General features: G+C 39.5%; 1 protein-coding gene across 2 annotated transcripts in view; it reads left to right on the top strand.

Moving 5' to 3' along the window:
- COL4A6 (collagen type IV alpha 6 chain) overlaps positions 1-21,127 on the top strand; it is a 115,839-nt gene that overhangs the window by 38,795 nt on the left and 55,917 nt on the right. For both annotated transcript variants that reach the window (XM_064669815.1, XM_064669816.1), the window contains exon 3: positions 559-642. In XM_064669815.1, coding sequence (XP_064525885.1) covers positions 559-642 — 84 coding nt within the window. The remainder of the gene's footprint in view (positions 1-558; positions 643-21,127) is intronic.

Here is a 21,127-nt window from a genome sequence, read left to right on the forward strand (position 1 = left end):
GCTGTCTTCCTTGCACATCTGTTCTTAGTTTAAAACACCATCTTCTCTCATCCAGAAGTTTCTGTTCTTGTGACTCAGAGGTGCAGCTTCTTGTTCTTGGAAATGTGGAAGGATCCCAAAGTGAAATGTGTCTTGGTAATTCCTACTAATATAGATATCTGTGTATGCAGGGTGGCTGAGGCCCAAGTTGCAGTTACCAGTAGTGATCCTAGTCTAATGGTGTGCTGGGGATCCCAAAACATCACCTGTTTTTATGGGTTTGATAGCCCTGGGGAGCACTCATCACCTTGCAGAATAGAACCAACTTGTGTCAATTCACTCGTCCTCAAACAATTTCTAACCCAACTTTTTCTGTTTATTTGGTGATTTTGAAAATGACCCGGTTATGGAGAACTTAAAATGTAATTATATTTTGACCACTTCCCAATGAATTCACACAACAAATGTTTCAATGTAGGTGAAAAGTGCCGAAACCAAGCGTTTTAATTAAAGAAGATCTTCAGCTGGCAATTAGCTTTGAAATTCAATTTTCTTCTTTTTTTTTTCTTTTTTTAATAGGGTGGAAAGAAGTCCTACAGTGGGCCATGTGGGGGCCGCGATTGCAGCGCCGGATGCAAATGTTTTCCAGAGAAGGGTGCACGGGTAAGTTTGTTTTCACTAATACAACTTGTCCTTGTGTCTCTTATCAATCTTTTTATAAATAAACAAATAAACCCCTAGTTAATATGTGTAATTCTCAATCTAATGACCTCATGAAACCACAAATGATGAAGACCAGCTGCATTTCAAATGTCCCTGGCCGGGATTTCAAAAGCCGTTCTATAGGTTTACAAATTGCTCGCTTTGCAATGAGTCTTCAATGGAATCTCATTTCTTTGTGATCTGAGCCCTAGTTCAAAAGAAGTCAGATGGTTTTGAAGTAGATTACAACAATTAAAATTAGGAAAATCAAAGTAGTGTGGCTTCCAGTACAGATTTTGCCCAGCCCTTACTGCAATAGCTTCTGGTTGTGGAAGTGTTTTTGACTTGTGCATTTGTTTGTGAAGGAACAATAACTGGGAGTGAGTCTGAGCAATTCCCTTTGAGAAAGCCATTTGTGTAGCTAAAGCCTCTCTGTCTGAAGCCTGCATTTGAAGCAACCAAATGTTTAAGCAAGACTTCTGTAAAAATCTTTTAATTTCCTTTGATTATATGAAAAAACTATAAGTTTTATCTTAACACCACTGCTTTTCTCCTGTCTTAGGGTATGGAGTTACTGACTTCACTCTGCTTCAATTACATTGTTAATTTTGGTCCAGACACCACCTACTTAATATTTTATCTTAAGCTCTAAAGTATTTTAGCACATATGAAAATGAATCTTAGAGATTTTGGTTATGGAGATGAAAGGAGAAAAGAGCTGCATTGTAGGTACTTGAAGAATTGAAAAGGTTTGAGGAGGAGGGAAATAATACCAGTTGTCTTGTTTAATAAATCAGTTGTTCTTCCTGAAATCATATTGAAAACTCATCCTTTGTGGGAAAACAAAAGAAATTAAGTCTTATTTAAACACCAGCGGTCCTGATTTTTTTTTTCCTTTCTATTTCAGTGACCCAGTATGAGTATATTCAAGGCATTACTTTCTAGGACTGAATTTAGGAAAATGTTGCTATTTCAAAATGATTGTCAGCATGGGCTTAAATGTTTTCCTAATTGCAGACAGAGTTGAGCGTGAATGCTTAATTGATAACTGATGATGTGTTTGCTCTGGAAGTATAAAAATTCTTTCAATTCATCATGTGGCAGAGCAAAAACACGTCTAAACAGATAAGTGGAAGAACTTTGCAAGGAAGTTCTCAGCATAACCTAGAATACAAGCTAAAGCCAATTGCTCAACACCTTTTGTGATTAGATACTGTAAGGGACAGACCTCGTTTGGTTCTGGAACACAATATCCTGTAAATGCTTTGACCTTTAGATACCAATGAGCATCATTCTTCTGTCTCTTTACATTCCCGGGGTTCAGCTTGATTGTTTGAACTGGCCACAACGCTGTTGACCTTGCAGTTTGAGCTCTTGGCATCTCTTTTGTTAAGATGTCACAAAGATTTTAGGCTGTTTTCATTGCTGACCTGAGAACTCATTTGGCTTTTAGCTTGTTTCTTACGTGACCTGTATCAGTAGGCATTTTCAGTCCTTTAAACACGTGTTCCATCCTACTGAGACCTGTCCGTGGAGCAAACTCTCTGCTGGGAGTGGTAATCTTTCCCTTTTACAACACTACTTCCATCAAGCAGTACTGAGCCCTGCTGACACCTTCTTGGACATCTGCAGGCAGCTACTGGAGGCCTGCCATGCCAGAGGATAAGGAGGTGACTGGCTGAACTGGGAAAGCGGATGGGGTGATTATGTATCCTACAGCACGGCTCGTTTCTTGCAGGACACTGTACAGCCCGAGGCTAATTCCTTGGCTTCCTGCCTAGCTGCTTCTCCATTGCTGCAAAGCCTTTAAGTTCAAAAAGGCAAATGGGAGACAGGACTTTGCCAATGCCCTGAATCCATATTTTGTTTAAAAAAGTGTTTCAGCTGTCAATTTTGCACAATTAAACAGATCGGAACAAAGCTAAGCTTTCTTTTTAAAGAAAAGAAATAACTAAAAAGCACAAGAAAAATGGCAATAAGCTGACAGCTTAATGAGAATAATATTGGCAGTGTCCTTAAATGTCCTCCTCAAATGCACTTCAGATCAAGCTGTGATGAATTTGTTTCTGACCAGATATTTAAAAAATTTATTTGGGCAATAAAACTGTCAAAACTGCTTGATTAGTGAAAGATATTCCTAGAATTGGCATGTAGACATGTAGAACCCACATGTCCACATGTTCTTGTTTTTGCTATAGACTGTTAGTGCATGTTCAAGATATATTAAAAAAACACCAAAACCCGCAAAGAAACCTCAACCAAAAAACCCAAACCAGTATAATCTCTCTATCTTGAAGAGTGAGCTTATTAGAAGACTAATCTCTATAAAGCGAGTCAGCAATTTGTGGAATAATTGAGATTCTTTTCTGAAGGAAGGGTGGTACAGTACTTGTCCAGCAGCCACTTAGACAGTTCTCCCAGCAGACTGGTAAGGCACATCTCCTAAAAGAGCAAAATTTCCTTTCTGTTAGTTGTCCAAATACTTACATTAAATTTGAAAAGCCTTATTGCTATCTTGTACCCATTTGGGGCTGTTGGGTGACGTTTATTGTGCCAGGTGAGTGATCTACAGCTAGAAGATTTTTGGGACTGTCAGAAGAAATTATTGTGTTTAAAACAGTGGTTTTCATTCCACTTTCTCACTGTTTGCCCACAGTTTATGGGCAGAGATAATGCCCTTTGAAAATATCATGCTGTATTGGTGGCTCTCTTGCTAAGAAATGCACTGCAGAGAGGCCAGCAGGGACCAGGAGGCATTTTCCATGCTTGCAGAGTATCAAGAAGCACTAAATAGTAGGCAGCCTGCACCATTTCATTTTGCAGCTCATTTTGCATTTGTTTATAATAATGTTGGCTTTTTTGTTTTTATATGCTGTCAACTACTTTCAAACACTTACAAAGATAAACTAGCAGACACAGTCCTTGTTGCATGTATACCTTCTCCTGATGCCTGTTCACTTATCTTGGAATTTATAACAATATTAGAGTTCGTTTTAAACTTTGCTCAGCATGTGTTGGAGCTAATCTTTCGTTTTTTCATCATCCCCCACCAAAATAGAAATTAAGGAAGAAAAATGTAGAAACTTTTTCCAAGGCTTCGGAAATTACTGAGGTTAACTGTGTCCCAGGCAGCTTTTACAGCTTGGAAGTGCTGTAAATTGGTGAAACTTGATGTTGCTAATTATATTTCTTTTTTTTTTCCCTGTAATATGTAATCATGACAAATTATGTATATATTTTTTATGCATCATGTGTTCTTTAAAGCCTGTTAGCACATGATGATATGATCAATTAGAAAACTATTAATGACATTACAGAACCTCTGTCCTGTCTCACAAAAAATCCACACAGAGACTGTTTCTAGCAACTGGTGCTGTTGGAAGGGATGTATCTGTAGAATCAGTTGGTTCTGAAGACATTGTGGACACTTTGCACTGAATTGAGTCTGGTCCCACTCAAACAAAATCTTATTTGTGTAGTCCAAGTTTACACTGCAGGGTGAAGCAAAGCATTGTGAGTAGGAGGGATTGAGTGAGATGGAGAGATTTTGCTCAAAAATGCAGTTGCTGCCTGAATGAAAGGTTAGTGCACCCAGAGATACACGAGATTCCCCAGGTTTTTTCTGACGTTAAAATGATAATAGTGAATGTAGTGTCATTTATCTCTGGGCAGTCAAAGAGTTTTGGGTAGAATTACTGCAGATCAAACAAGCTAGAAAAGATAGACAGATCCCCAGTGTCCATGCACTGAGCAGTGTAACCTGAGGTCAGAACTTTGGATGATTAATCTAATTGTTATCTCAGATAAACTAATGTCACATTGGCAAGACATCTTAGGTTAACTTTTGTCTTGAACTCATCCCCTCAACTTAATGCTGGGTCTACGGAGTGTCTCCCTTGTGATAATTAGTTGAAGATTGGTTGACGTTTCTTTGCTGTGAAATAGGTAATAATTATAACTTGTATTTTTTTATAAAGTTTGCTGAATTCTGCTTTGGTTGGTTAGTCCCTCTGTTTGGAACAGTTAGGGATTTCCTGGTGAAACACCATTTCTTTGGAAGTGTAAGCCCAACAAAATGAATTGTTTTTGCAGAAGTGTTTTACACAAACCTATTTGCTGGAGACAAAATTCTGTTAAGCAGTTTGTTCAAACTTCTCTCTGTTTTTATGTGGCTTTCTACTACCTGGCTTGACACTGTAGGACATAAGTGATGCCATTTCAACATCCATGGCCTGCAGGTTGATCAGTTAAAATCAAACCAGACTGTGAGATGTTGCCATTTCCTTCAAACTGACAATGCCAAGATATGAACAGTGCTAAATGCACTAACCATGGATAATCAGCCTGGTACAGGTAATACTGGGATCATTATGTAGTTATTTTTGTAAAGATGGATTATATGTAAATGATGTCTAATTCTTGTTCGATTTCCCTTCTGGTCAAACAAAAAATGCCATCATTTGGTTTAGGAAGAGGATTATCTATAACATTGAAAAATGTTGACCATCTGTTCGCTGTCATTAAGAAGTTCTGGCAATATTTTGAAAGAAAATGAGGTAATAGTTAAGTCAAACAACTTACGTGCCAGCTGCTTTTTTTAACAACTGCCAAGATTTCTTTTTTTTTTAAGTAATGAAACTAACTTTGCCAAATGTAGCATTAAACAATTATTTTACATGCCCTCCTGACCCAACCTAAATACATTGAGCTTAGCTCTCTAATGAGAACCACACCATATACTAACTAAATCTGCATAAATAAACCCCATCTCATTGCATTTGAAAGGATTCCTTATGCAGTGGGTGTCAAGACCAAACCTGTTGGTATGTGCAGTCTTACATCATCTCTCTTTGAGGACTTCTGGAGGGGACCTGTCTTATCTTACTTACAGACATTGTATAATTCAGTCATGGTGAACAACTGTGTTTAAGCAGGGTAACCGAGGGGTCTCTGGTAGCAAATCTCGTTTCCATGATTTGTTTTGCAGTTTGGTCTGAAAGGACACGTGCACTAAATGAGGCTAAATATATTCCAGGAAACATATCCCGATAAGAAGATTGCCACAGCTTTCCAAACTAACCAGAATCCATGGCATTTCTGTGTCACCAGGGTGGCTGAGGTGACTCTGTGACCTGAAACTGTGTCTAAATCTGCCTGCAAGGGCAGCAGATTTTGTAATTGCAGTGGGGACCTGTGTTTACTTTTGAAATGAACCAGAACATGGGTCCTCCAACTGTGCTCCATAGAGCACTTCCAGATGGCTTGGAAAAGCCCAGCAGAGAAGTATTCGTCACCATTCAAATAACTGTGCTTCTTGTGAGCTGTAACCCAGGATTTTAAAGTCTTTACAGTGTTTTGGAAGCAAATGGAGCATTTACAAAGCTCCTTGTTGCACATCCTACAATACTCTTTAGCTTGAGAAGAAGTTATGTAGTCTCACTGTACCAAGTGAATGTCTGCTCTTTCTCCTTTCTAGCCTGAAAAAACTTTCTGGTTTTCTCAAATTGAGCTTCTCAGCAGTGAGGTGTTACTGGTATGTGTTTAAGCTGAGATGAGCACTGAAAGTCATGTAGTCAGCTGGTGCAGGGTCGGATCACTCTGCCTCGTGCTGTGATAAATCCCCATCTGAAGGCAGAGTGTGCCGTGACTCTGTGTTCTGACTCTGACATTGTGAGCTGAGGGGGCCAGCGTGTTGCCCTGGGAATAGGTACTGTATAATTTCATGTTTGTACAAGCTGCCATGGCTACCACTGGTAACCTGCATGAGGAATGTACTGTTCCCCTTGGAACCAATGCCATCACTCCCACTGATTTCGTTTATGTGTGTGGACAGATGGGAAGACAGAACCAGACTAGCCTTGTCTCTCCCTCGTTGGACCCTTGCCACAACCGACCTTCTGTTCTAACTTCGTATCTGTGCCACTTTCTTCAAGACCAAAAGTGATAAGTTGTGCTACAGATTTGATCCATATGGACAAAACAGAGAATTCAACAAGAGTTTCCTAGTACCGACCCCACCCCCCCCCCAGCTTCCTAAATACTGGAGAGTAAAAACATGTATCCAAATTCTTTCTTCATAAAAATTATCATGTCTTTCTTGGCCACAGGTTGGAGGTTTTAATGAATCTGTGATGTTTTGCTTGCCACATAACTCCTTAGAACAGGACTAACATTGACCCTTCAGATTTTCTTGTTTATGCATTTATACTCTAGAAGGAGAGTTGTTAATGTTCTTAAAATTGTTTTGTGTCAGCCAGTCCACCTTGCAGTCAAAAAGACAGCTAAGAATTCCTGTAGGAAGATGAATTCTCTAGTGTCCTGCCCAGGACAAGAAAAGCAAATGTTAACGTGTGTCTTTGAAACATGAATGTCTAGTTGGGCTTTTGCTTAACAAAAGCTGTAGAACTGTGTGTGATTATTCCTGCAGTGATATCTCAGTTGAAGAGAGATATTTAATGCTCTCTTACATCTGAGAAATGGCACAAGACTTTCCTCTCCAAGCAGTTGACAGACAAGAAGGGGTAACTTATATCCTGTGTTAAAATTTCCCAACTGGTATTTTCTTCTAGCACATATTTTATAATTTGTGTGTGGCATTTGCTGTGTCTCAGGAGCCTTTTTCTCCAGGTTAAGTTCTTTTAAATACTTAATTTTCTTCATGCCTCTCTCCTTTCAGCCCATTCCAAAACTTGCCCATCTTCTAACTGTGATTTTTTTTTTCAGAATATCCCTGGTACTAATTATTTTTTTAAGCTTCTTAAAATGAGAAGAGCTACCCTTTGCAGAAACAAGAGTCTTTTTTAAAGAGTTTCCGTTGGCAGTGAGTGAAAGGTGTGACAGAGATTTTCAGTGTGATCTCTTGAGTAAGTCAGCCTTGGAAGCAGAAGGATCACAGAACCAATCTATGAGCAAGGCCCAGTTGGAGGAGATTTGGCCGCCAGTCAAGTTGGCCAATTGGTGAGCCAGGAAAACAGCCGACAGCAGGGATTACTACAAAGCAAACTTAATTAGGCAACAGATAGGCAGGAAGTACGCCAGTCATGGAGCCTGCAGCCAGATAGAGCACACAATGAGGACGGTTCACCAGGCAAAACTGTGTTTGGAGTGGTAAAAGAGGCTGTAGTGCAAATTAGTTGGAAGGAAAGCTGAATGCATGGGTCTCCCAGGCTGTCAATCCCTGCTTTCTGGGAAATATGTGCAGTATTTTTGGTGTGAATTGCAGCTTTTCCTGGTAGGAGATCATAAATTACAGAAGACATAACAAGCTATAGCTTGTTCATCAGTGATAGGCAAGGAGAACGTGCAGGAGCTGTCTCCTTGTGAATGAGCAATGTGTATGTTTGCTTGTGTGCAGGAAAGGGGCAGGGCTGACTGTCTGAACACTGGATGGCAAAGAACATGAAAGAAAGGAAGGAAAGGGAATAATGGCACTTTTTTTTTTTGCTAAATAAAGGAGCATCCAAATGACAGAACATAGTGGGAATAAGAGAAGAAATAATAGCATGCAGGATACGGATGGTCTGGCTGAGAATCTGGGTAAAAGTGTGAATTGTATAAAAATATCTATGAAATGATGGAGCACTTACCCCATAGGAAGGATGAGGGAGCAGGGGGCAGGAATGGTGCAGCTCATATGTAGGTATGAGAGTGCAGCATGGCTGAGGGGAAAATGGCAGCTTCTAAAAGGTCCTGTATGAAAGACTCCCAAGTGTGACAAAAGAGAGATGTTGGTAAAGCAAGATAAATAAGAATATCAACTTTTCCCTTGACCTAATTCTGCAAAAGTGGGAGGAATACTCAGGTGTTTGTCAGTCTCCTCCTTTTTAAGCTGTTGATTAGAGACATTTTAGCTGTTGCTCTCTAATAAGTCATAAATCCATTGATAGAACAAGCCTATTTTCACAACTATCCAATGTTAAGCTGATTTGATGAGTGACACATTACATGCTCTTTGACATTCTGTGGAACTGCCAACATAGAAAATTTAAACTTGGAGGGAAGTTGTGAACTGTAACAAGAAAGGGATACCTGAGTTGGACCAGGTATTTCATTCAGTTACTTGTTTTGGAAAAAGGAACATTTTAGTAGTCTGGAAAGCAGCATAGATACAAATGTCTTTATTCATAATGGGTGATTTTTGAAAGGGGCATTTTTGGTCTTTTTTAATAAACAGCACAGTGTGATCAAAATTAATAAATAAAAAGTTGAAGTAATTTAAAATTTTCTGGGTTTAATCCATAATAAATCCATTACAAATTATGCACAACTTTTAAGGATTATTAAAAAGAAATATCTGGTTGTCTCTTAATGCTCAATGTACTTTTTTTAAATGATCAAAGAAAGCTGTCTAATAAAATGACTCAGCATGTGCTGAATTCTCAGTGTACAGGAAAGGAAGAATTTTTTAGTACCTAGTGTTTAGCACTAGGGTTGCTAAATTTTGAGTTTTGAAGTTCTATAAAGCTGCTATCCTTTAAGACAGATCTCTTAGTTTTGTGTTCATATCCGTAATATTCTGCTGGAACAGTATTGCAGAACTTGCTCTGCTGTGTAGCTGAGCTGTGTTCTGTTCACCTGCTCCTGGAGCTGTGATGTGTTTTAGCACAGTGGCAAATCTGCCTCAGCACCAAATTTGTTCTGCTCACATCTCTGTTGCCAGACAGCACCATCTGCCTGCTTGTGTGTCTGGGTGTTTCTATTTCCTGTCAGGTTCTAAAAACAGAATAAAAATTCCTAAATGTGGAAAAGAATAAGAAATACATCAGCCAGGATATTCTTGCCATAGCTGTGTTTGCTGCAACTGCTACACTTAGGGAATAGATTTTGTTGTAAAAACAACTGTAAGCTCTAGCAGTGTACGTGCTCCCTTGCTCTGGGAGGCAAAGTCACTATATATAGCAAATTTTCAGACTTTACCTCTGTGTTAGACATAGTGAACGAAAGGTCACAGAACCAAAGAGGTGCCTTGGGTCTGGGTGTCCTGTCCCCCAAGAGTTGCAAGAAATACAAATAATCCTGTTCAGTGAAGTGGGATGGTTTTTGTTCATAGTTAATTTATTCTTTGTAACCTGAACTCTTAACTGCAGTGATGGCTCCTTTGGATTGATGAACAATGACATCACTCTCAAAAGTGCAGAAGTTACAGCTTGTATACTTCAACAGGTAATTCCTGGGACATGTACAACAAACTGGTTCTCAATGATTTGGAGCAGTGCAGTGATGCTTCCCCTCACCCCTGCCTGTGCATCACAGTGCATGTTTATCAGCAGTCTCGTTGGAACCACGGTGTAATGGAGTTCCCCAAATGTATTGAGGACTGCTTACCCTGGCATCATGAATCACACTTTGGGAACAGCTGGAATGTAAATCAGGATATTTTTGTATGAGAAATACAGGTAATGGGTATTTTCTAAGAAATTTTTAAACAGGTTTTGGGGGTTTTTTTGTGAAGCTTCATTTCCCTTTATACTTACTGTGTTGTCTGTTCTGAATACATGCATGATATTGTGGCATTTCTTTTATTGTGATGACTAATGACTGAGGATCCAGCTGAGATGAGGGAAGTCCTGCAGTGCAGGGCAGTTACAAACATACAGTAGGAGACAGTTGGTGCTCCAAAGTGCTTTCACTCTGTGAGAATTACTTTAGTTCTATGTTTCCTCAAGTTTTAGTAAGAAATCTGTTGCTTTTTTTCAACAGTATTTTCAGGGAAGTAGGTGACTTCATATAAAATAGTTTGAAATAAAACTCTGAAAAGTTAGCCCTCTGTACTTCTTAATAAGAGACCTCTGAAAATAGTTAATCACTTCTTCTGGAGTATATTTGCTATCCAAACTTAGAGACATTTGGAAGAAAAGAGAGCAGAAGAGGTTGTCTTGTCTCATTTTAATCAGGGCATATCTTCCTAACAGTACAAAATGTTTTTGGAGGATGTCAACGTTTGGAAGATCCTTAGCAGTGGAAATATAGCCCAGCTTGTCTCACAGCAAATTCAAAATAAAGAAATAAAGTCTGCATGCAAAATCAGGGCAGCAGGTGGTCATTCCCTGTATAACTCCAGCTGCACTTGAGCTGTAAATCCAAAAGCATTACAAAACTAGCAATGGGACACCCAGTGGTTTCTTGCAGGCTTGGATCAGTGTTCCTGGGACTTTAAAGGCAATTTTACCGAGATTTAATGTTTTCTCTTGAAACAATAAATGACATAAGTGTTATCTCCAGACTTTTTCCAGAGCAGTGAAGTAATTAAACTTCACTTGTTTTTCTAACATCAGGAGTAAAACCTGAACTAATCTAGTCTAACCATTCCCTTCTCTTTTATCAGCCGGAATGTGCGTTAACTCCTGAGAACATTTGGGTAAATAGTATTTCTGCTTACAGTGGCTTTATTTTATGCACTGGGTAACAAAAAATAGTCAGGGTTTCCTTCACAGAGTTAAATGTAGCTGCTGTATTGTGCATTATTTTTTCTTGCAGAAGCACGTGCCAGATGTGCCACATTTAGGTGCCTTTTGATTGATTTCCTTTGCTAAGACAGTGCCTGCTATAAGCAGTGCCTGGGCTCTGTCTAATGCTTTCATTGTATTGTGCACCAGTATTATCAGCTCTTCAGTCTATACTGAAGAGGAAAGCTGGGTTCCACTGATGCTATTGAGGAGTTTCCCAACATGTATAAGGAAGCCAGGATTTTAATTTTCAAACCTTCAAAGCAGATTGCTTTTGGGCTTCTAAGAATGACTGCTCAAACAACCATTTTCATGAATTTTATGTGAACTTTGTGCAAGGGAAGCGGTTTCAAGGGAAATACCTCCTCAATATTTTTCTTCACACTTGTTTTAAAGAAGCTGTGTGAATGCTCCATATAGTGTTGGCAGGATGCTATAGCTGAAGGAAGTACAGTTCTGTAAACCCGATCTCCTTTGCAAAATGAAGACTTTATTTTGCAAATGATACTCAATTGTGACCATGCTGGGTTGATGTGGCATTTCAGAACAGAGTCCATCATACTTCACTGAGTTCCAGTGCAGGGTGTTACCCTGGGAACTGGCTACTAGAAACCCACACAAATTCCTGATGTTGAGTTTTTGATCAGTTCAATACTTTAAAGAGGTGAAGATTTTCTCTTCAGCACATGGACAAACAGGAACAGGCAGGGAGAAAGAAGAAACATTGGGATTTTTCCTGTCTTATGTATCACAATGTAGTTTGCCCTGGAGGAAAGAAAATCAAGCTGTGTGTCCCTCAAGAGTGATGATACTTGAAGGATCCTTCCATTTTGTGTAATAGTCTTCTTTGAAACCTCCAGATCTGTGATCTTTTCCAGACCTCCTCTTTGAGCAGCACAATTCTGCCATGTTCCCAGGCTGTCATTTGCAGTGCCTCATCAGAAATGTTTGAAAGTGGTTTTCTTGCCTTTGCAAAATAGGTTTGAGATTTTTGTTCTTATTTCATGAAAGGTCTTAATGACTTCTGAGTGATTGTGGTGCTTGTTGTACCCATTTTAATGGTGTTTCAACATTTAAAAACCTGCAGAGGAAAATGCAGTTTACACAGTCTTTAATTCTTTTCTTTTCTTCCTTCTTATACTTTTTTAGTAAATACATCTCTTGGCACAAGGGAAATTGAAGTGGGAGTGTGTTTCATTTTAAAAAATAACATCCTTGTTAAATAATCCTGCACTTAATTAAATTTCCTCTGTTTTAACAGCACATAGAAACAAATAACTGTGACAAACAAAAATAAAGAATCTTGAGGAATAGTGACTTACCTCTGATAAGAACCGTCTGGCATATACATAATAATTTTTTTTAACTTATGCTTTACTAACAAGCTTAGCATTTGGTTCACATTTCCTCTTTCTGCGTTGGGCTTACTTATGAGTAAAACCTAGTAGATTAAAATATTTTACTTTAAGTCTAAAGCCCCTTTCTTTAATCACTTTTTTATTGTTATATATTAAGAAGAATATGGTACAGCTGGCTTCTGCCTAGTAATTACATGAGCACAAACAGGTATCATAGTTCCCTAGCTGTTAATTGTGAAGAGACTGAAAAGAAAGCAATGACCAGTTCAGACGTTAATAGTACAGCTGTGGTTATTATCTTGGTAGCCAGCTATGTTAATATAGGGATTGCTTTCAGTGCTTCAGACTATGGCCATAAAAATCTTAGATGACCTGGCAAAATGACCTTGGAAAAGTAGTTTCATGTTTCTGTGACTGTTTCCGATTCCATGGATTGCTGGTCTCGGCTGTTTGTCCTGGGGCTGTCCTGGTTGTCTTCAGGAGCATAGGTCAGAGATTCCCTAGGGCAGGATGTGTGGCTTGCACGGCTGTGGGAAGGTCTCCAGGAATACAGGTAGCTCACAACTCCCATCACTTCTCATTTCCTGTCTTTTGGAGAGGGGCAACTGCTTCTACTTCCCACACCAGTTATGCTGTGGAACTGCAGGGGATTTGGAGTGTTATGGCTCAGACCAGGAACACGGACCTGTCCCTTCCAAACTGTGTGGGAGCAAGTGTGGTGCTTTCATTTTATCTATACCCAAACTTATCTGACACCTCCAGCTGTGCAGCCACCTGCATCTGCCTGCCTGGGTGCCAGCAAAGCACAGGCTTCAACTTGAGTCAGGTCTACGCTCAAAATACAATGTTGATCTGTCTTATAAGTTTGCTACTTAAAATTACAGAGCACATGGATGGAGTTTAGCTCAGAGAGGAGCCTGGCCCTGTTTGAGGGTGGAAATTCAGTTAATCAAAAGGGAACTGCAGTTCTCTGTAATTTCTGGTTTTGGCCTGACATTAGAACCTAAGTTGAATTGTGGGCCCACACAGTGAAAAATTGGCTTTTTGAGTGGCAAATGATCATATTATTAAATGTGAGTTGATACACTTCAACAAAGAGTTTAAATAATTTCTCATATACTTACTTTATGTGTGGAAATGTTGGCCTGAGAATAGATGTAAAGTAAACTGTGAACAGAAAAGTTATGAGACTTTTATGCTTCCATGGGATTTACAGCTGCTTTTCCATTCCCTCAACAGATCAGCAATAGAAATACCCCCTGTAAAGAAACCGCCTTTCTTCAGTCTTTGATTAATTAAGGAGCATTGTGGCCAACATGGTTTTAATATATTACTGGTTTTGGTATATGAAAACTTGCACACAAAAAAGCTCTGAGAAAATAACTGTCTTTTCATCCTGTTTCATCACAAGGCCACACAAAAATGCTCTGATTTTACTGAAGATGGGTAGAATTAATACAAGAGATGGTCAAGAAAATGTATGGCCACTCATCTTTTGGAAATCTTTTCCTAAAGGAGAGTAACATAGAAATCGAAAGTTCTTTCTGGGGTGAAGTAAGACACTTTCAATACCTCACAATTTTTGGCTGCTCTTGGTGCCATCTAAGTTGTCTTTAGCAAATACTTGTTGTGACTCTAGGCTGAGATTTTTCACAACCTTCTAAGAAAGGTTCTGGAATTGAATAGAATTGAGTTCCACATTCCAAAGACTAATTGGATTTGGATCTCTTAATATCATTGATTTTTCTGGTGACCTGCTGTGACAGACATAGCTATTTGAATTTTCTGACGGAAGAGTGACCAAGGAGTACCCGTTGTGCCAGTCATCTTGAGGGTGTGGGAAGAACTCATCACTCCTTGCATTCTGATGGGATGATTTCCCACTCCAATATCCTTGACCAGTTCAGTGTGTGCTTCTGCTGTCACTCTCCCTGTTTCCATGGAGCCTTCTCATTTCCTGCCCTTTTAGCACTGAGGTCAGTGTACTCCATGGTCACCCCTTGTACAAAGAGAGGAGCTCGTTCAGCCTGATACTGTTAAGTCCATCCCAGTGGACACAACCAGGTTGCACAGGGGAAGCTTTCCAGCACTGCTGGCACTACGTTATCATGCCCTCTGATTCAGGTATGAAATGAGAGTCTTTAGGGATGTGAGTTCTCAGCATTGTGAAGAATAAGAGACAGCGTGAGGGAGCCATTCCAACTTACAAAAAAAATACAAAGAGCAGGAGATATAAATACAAAGAGAGGGAGAAGGAGGCTGAAACAACCTGGTTTTCGTGCCACTGCTTGTGTCACCTTCAGCATTAGTTGTCATGGTCAGACTCAAATCCAGTAATAGCATTGACAGCCTCACCAAAGACTCAAACATGAACAAAAGCCAGGGGCAATCAGGACATTGCAGGATCAGGTCTTCAAAACAAACTTTTCTTCAGCCATCTCTTGAACATGTTTGAAGTCATTTCATTTTAAGAAATCTGACTTGCAAGTCTGTGATTGAAGTGGCTGAAACAGTCCTTTAGCAAGTAGAGTATCCTGGGTGTGGTAGCATCTGTTTTGTGTGGGACACATGAAGCACAACAGCATCTTCTCTTGGCATCTGCCATTGATTTTTAACTGGGGTCATATATTCCTCTTTGCCAGTAGAAAGGAGCTTACATTGCACAGGAAAATTCTCGAGTTTCTTCAGGAAAAGCCACCATCAGGTGAGGGGAGGTTGTGAAGTTGGACCTTATCCACATGCATTCTTTAGAGTAAATCCTTCCTCTGTTCCTATACATTATGTTATTGGTGAAATACATCAGCAAATGTTTATAGTCAAGGAAAGTTTGTACTAACACTGTGTCATGCAACTAATCTGTTTATATTATAAAGAGGGAACTCTAAGTTAGCTGCATTTTGCTCCAGACACAAGCATCTTACTAAATATTTATACACAGACTAGACTGTTTACTTTGCACCTCATACTATAGTTGTATTGGGGAGATCCAGAACACCTGGGTTTTAGTGAGGTCTTAAGGAAAGTTTGCTACAACTTTGCAAATTACAGATTAAGAGCTCACTGAATTACTGAGTATATGCGGGAGAGTTTTAAATCACTTCTAAAATGTACCTTTCTAAAATTGTGAATAACAAAATATCGGTGAATACCAGATCATGATTTCACTCTGGTTCTGCTGCATTCTTACACTTCTGCAATAGAGAAGTGTCAAAAATATGATTTAGCTTTGCTGGAGGTCTTTTCTTTACATTAGTGAAAACCAGTTGCTAGGATTAAGTCACTTGGCTGACTTTGGTGATTCTACTCTAGATTTATGCAAAAAATTGTCAGCGACTAGGATCCTGGATCACAGTGTTTCAGGTGTGCTGGCTGTGTAAAGCATCCTTTTCTTTTTTTAAGAGGCTGTATATCTGCCCTTACTTTCCATCTTTAGCTGTAACCATACATGAGTAATCTGATATCCAGAAGTAGAGGCTGAGGTAAGAACAGTTTGACTGTCTAGGCATAAAGCAGAAAAAAATAGCCTGAAGTTACTTTGCAGAGGATAATGCAGGTTCTTAGAGTTGAAACACTGATTGCCTGTGTATTGTATTGTGTATTTAACAGTTGTATCACTTGGAAGAAATATGTAAAAACCCTAATGTTCTTTAAACTGTGGAAGCGGGAGTGAAAAGCTTCAGGTGTAGAATGAAAGCTGTAGCTAATCAAAGTGGAAGCTAGTTGTTTATGTGTAGTCATCCTAGGTTGTGCTGGGGACCACTAGTTTTAAGCCATGGACGATGTTTTTTAGTGTGCCCTCTCATCTTGCCCAGTCTGTACAACACTGAAAGCATTGCTGCTGTGCAGTCATTTTGCAAACCTAGCAAGAGTTTGATCAGCACTCACCTCCAGCAAATATCTGCTCACTTCACCATGAGATGTGAAGATAAAATTCTGTTAACTGTTTCTCTTAACTGTAGTGGCCTGGGGTCTTAGGCAGCTTTGAGTATAAATGGCCTCTGCACAAATTCCAAGATCTATTGCCCCTTGCTCCTAAATACCACTGTGTATCAGAAACTCCCTCCTAAGCACAACTAGCTATTCAAGTTACACACTTTGTAGGTTTTCCAAAAAACATAGCAAGCACCACTTATCAGAATTAATAGGTTTTAGTAATTTTTGCTAAACATACAGCACTTGATCTCGTTTCAGCTTTACAGGAGTTAATGTTTTAACCACTGTATTACAAGAGTGAAGGAGTCTTGTTGTTGTAAGATGAAGTAGTAATGAAATGTGGTTATGACTAGTAAATGAAATGTGGTTATGACTAATAATGTGCTTTGCTTTTTTCTGGTTATTCTGAGCTAATGCTTCCTATGTTTAAATTAATTTCCAAATATTTTGCACAAGTTTTGAAAGTAAACAAAACCTACAGTTCTAGGTGTGTACTCTTAAAAACTACTTTGTCCCCGAGTTTGTTTGGATAGGATTTAAGAGTTGTATGTGCTGTATAAAATTTGTATTCTAGACTAAACAAAAAGTATGTTTACAAATTGTCTGCTTAGTTTAATTTTTAAGCTTCTTGCCATGCAATGTACTGTTTGAGATACTATTTTCTTGATATATCAATGGGAAAATATTGGATTTTCCCAATACTTTTGTGTTGAAACCTAATCAGAACATTTAATTATGGAAGAGATTTCATTTCAATCAATTACTTTTTCCTTACTTATCTCTTGGTTACTTTTTCCTTGCATTGAACTTGCATGCTACTAAAAGTACTACAGAGATTTCTTACACCATCTCTGTAGAAGACTCAATTTATTCCAGTAAATTAGAAATATGTCTGTCCTATAACAACTGTGTTAATGTGGGAGGTAAAACACTATTTCCGGAAGAATTGGAAGACACCATCCAACTGGATCGTTTTTTGAAAGGAGCATTTGTGCAAAGACTCTGGTTTCTTTGGTCTGGTGATTGTTTTCAATATTTATAGTACAGCAGGGCCTGGGGCCTCAGTTACACATCAGGTTAAGTTGTACTTTGTATAAACAATTAAAAAAAGCCTTGCACCAAAGAACTTTTCTTCTAAGCATTAAATGGCCTGATTTTTAAAAAAAGCGCACAGCTGGGACAAAACCATGGAATGATCCCAAACTGTAGCTGGACACAAGGCCAGATCTGGATTTCCATCCATCTGCATTTAACTGTGGAGCATTTGGATTTAGTGTTCACTGCAGACATAATAGGGATGTTTAAAGATTCATTTAATGGCTCCACAATGTAATTAAAATAAAACATCCTCAGTACACACGCAAGCAATGTTCAAAGATTGGACACTTGAGGAACATGAGCCAGAGAAAGAGCCTGAGGGTCTGTTGGTACAGCCTGATGGTACAGCCTGATTGAGGCAGTGAGTTGAGGTGTCTCTGCCCTGGAGCTGACTCGTGGAGTGGGGCAGCAGCCAGCGGGCTGTACCTGAGCGGGTGGATGTGCTCTCAGACGTGCAGGATCTCAGCAGGGTTAAGGAGCCATAAAAACACCACGTGACCCTGTGGAATGTCCTGTTTCCAATCGATACAGCATGGATCAAGTTTTAGCATCCTTTTGTTTAGTTTAAACAATGACAGATCACTAATTTGACCCTTATTGAGCGTATGTAGACCACATAATTTAGATAGACTTACAGTCAGTGGTGCAAGGTATCTTCAAGATAGTGTTGTCTTTCCAAACTTGCTAAGTGTTAAATACAGGGGGGATCCAATCTTTCTGCTTTCATGGAAGGTTGCTTTGAAGCCTTTGAAGCTGCTAATATTTGGAAAAGGATGTACTCTTCACATACTGCCTCAGTGAAGACGAAAAGAAAATAGTTGGTGTTAATGGTTAGTTGTTTCTTTAACAAATATAGTATGAGCTGTTAACACTAGAGTGATGTAGTGATAGGAAAAAACCTGCTGTCACAACAAGTAATGTTGATTTGATACTGGTAAATAACAATCTGAAGAATATAAGTCCCAGATTTCTTCCCCATTTGCTGTTGCATCCAGTAACACAAAGACAAGGAAAATGTTTTGTTTTTTTTTTTCTTTTATTTGTTCAGCAAATACAAAGGTTCTGGATAGTTAAATTTCACTTTACCAGGATAAAATAGCTGTTACTCCAGTTGACTGATAAGAGCTTTGACGCTGGAGTGTTACTTATGTCAGTAGAAAAATGTTGTTTCTGGACAGCAAAGAGGAGATGATGCAGCTTTTGAGACTCAAGTAAAATCACGGTGTTCAGGATGCAAATCCTGTGCTTGAGCACACCCTGCGTGAGAGCTGGGAAAATGAATTCCAGGCTCTGCAGCCTGCCTTTCCCATGGCCACCTGTGGAACTGCCACTGAGCAGTCTGTTTCTTGGCTTTACCGTTTGGAGCAGTAGTAAAATCAAGGAAGTGGCCACCAGACTCACATAATAACCAACTAGCAAGAGTCTCCAATGCTTAGTTTCATGTTGGAAACAAGGACACAGTCCATTTCCTTACCACAAGTTGAGACATTTCACCTTACCCTCCATGCAGGACCGTTTGTTGACTTTTGTGGACTTCCCTCGTGTGTGCTCTTCAGTCTGTGCTGCAAACTGAAGGTGGACAGTACAGCTGTGCCTCCTCTGTATTTCTTTACATTATTTCCTTTAATTTCTCAGATTATTTTCCCTTTATTCTGCTTTTAAACCTTGACCCTTTAACCTTCCCCAGTGTCACGATTCCTCTCAGTCTTTGGTTGGCAGACACTTGCAGAGCTGGCATTTCCAATCGGGGCAGATGTAAGACAACATTTCTGCTGATGCTGATTCAGCCAGGCGAAGATCAGCTGTGTTGGCAAGAGCAATGGCAGTGAAGGATTGATGCCTGCTGGGCCTGATCTTCTGTGTCTGACATCAGGGCTGTCCTTCACTGCAGTCATCATTTATCTGTAGGGATGTCGGTGAGAAGACACCAGAGTCTTCATATGATCTAAAATTCCATACAAGTGAATGTTGGTTCATAGATCCAGATCCAGGGGCTGCATAAGCTCACATTCACTGTTTTGCTGTTCTTGCTGGCTAAAAGATAGATCATTATAAATACCTACAGGGATTATCAACAACTTAATCTGGTGTCTGAAGGGGGCTGGTATGTATGTGTGGGGCTGAGGGCACAGTTTATTGCACACTATGCAAATGCAGCATGGTGTGAGGCTTTAAAAAATACCCTATGGAAAAACATTTGTGCAGCTAGCTGTGGTTTAACTGAAATTGGAGTCACATCAGGAACAAAAGAAGTACAAAGCCAGTTTGTAGCAGTGATCAATAGAGGATTCCTTTTTCTCTATTCATTTAAAGTATGCTTTGCTTATTTTTCTCAAACAGCAGTCTAATGGTTGTTCCCTAGCTGATGGCTCTAGGGAAAGGGCTTAGAGTAGTTTGTGTAGCTCAACAGTGGCTGTTCTGGCTGCAAAAGAAGCACTGGCAGCAACTTCCAAGGAGTCCTGCTGAGTCTGTGCAGACCAGATCCGCTTCCAGTGCTTGTCCTCCCAGGGTTTCTGGGAGGTTGCAATTTTTTATGAGCTGCTAGGAGGCTATTTGCAGATCTGAGATGGTTTTGGTTCCTCTGAAATGACATGTCATCATGTTGGCATATAGTAACACTACTCTTTGATGTAATAGGATGATGTTGAACCAAAGCATCACTGTATTGTGGTCCCCATTTGTTATTTTTTAGCAGAGTTTGCTGTCTGAAACAAACCCATAGAAGTGACTGTGCTGTGAACTTTGTGTCTCTCAGGCCTTAGATAATGCCTGTCATTTACTGTGCTCCAAGTGAGTGCAAAATACCATGAGAAATGCAATATAATCTTTCAGACCAGTATGGCTAAATCAACAAAACCAATAAAAACTGAGAGATGACAGTATTTGCTGTTGCAAATGTGCTGTCTCTGTACAGACTTTCCCTGATTTCATCATTATACTGTCCTGGCCACAGTAATTCTTTAACTTCTGAACTAGACTCAGCCAAAGCTTGGAGTTGCCAGCCATCTATGAGTTACAATGGGGTGAAGACTACTCTTCTCAGTCTTCCTTAGACATCAAGATTAAGTCCTACTGAAGGCTTCTGGTTTTTCAAGTGAAAAACAATGGATAAAAAGTACTCAATATCCTTAAGGTGTTTAAATTTATGTTGTTATTTCAAAGCTTTTTTTTCTTGGCTTTATTTTTTTCCTTTTGGATATGTAACTCTTAAGTAATCTGAAAACAATCAGCAGCTTTGATTAGGAGCTAAATTAAAACAACTGGTGAGCTACCATACCCCTTCCTTTGTCTTTTTGGCATGTTTGCTTAACTGCAGGATACATTCCTAACCCTTAGACATTTCAGTTCTGCTTGGTGCAGTGAAAGCCATTTTCTGGCTTGCCGTGTGTCAGAACAGGGAACGTTTTCACCTTTTATTTTAAGGAGGAAGAAGCTGCTGATCTGATTTGGAAGTAGCAGGCTGGTTATTGTCTGTCTGAAGCTGCTGAGACCTGTGTGCAGGACAGCAGCAGTCAGGCTATCCTGTCATCATACACAGATCGCTGATTATCACACACCAGTGTTTGTGATCTTCTGCAGCGCTGCTTCCTTCTGTCTCTCATCAAGGCCCAG

The sequence above is a fragment of the Pseudopipra pipra genome, chromosome 13 (assembly GCF_036250125.1).
Source record: "Pseudopipra pipra isolate bDixPip1 chromosome 13, bDixPip1.hap1, whole genome shotgun sequence".
NCBI classification, from domain to species: Eukaryota; Metazoa; Chordata; class Aves; order Passeriformes; family Pipridae; genus Pseudopipra; species Pseudopipra pipra.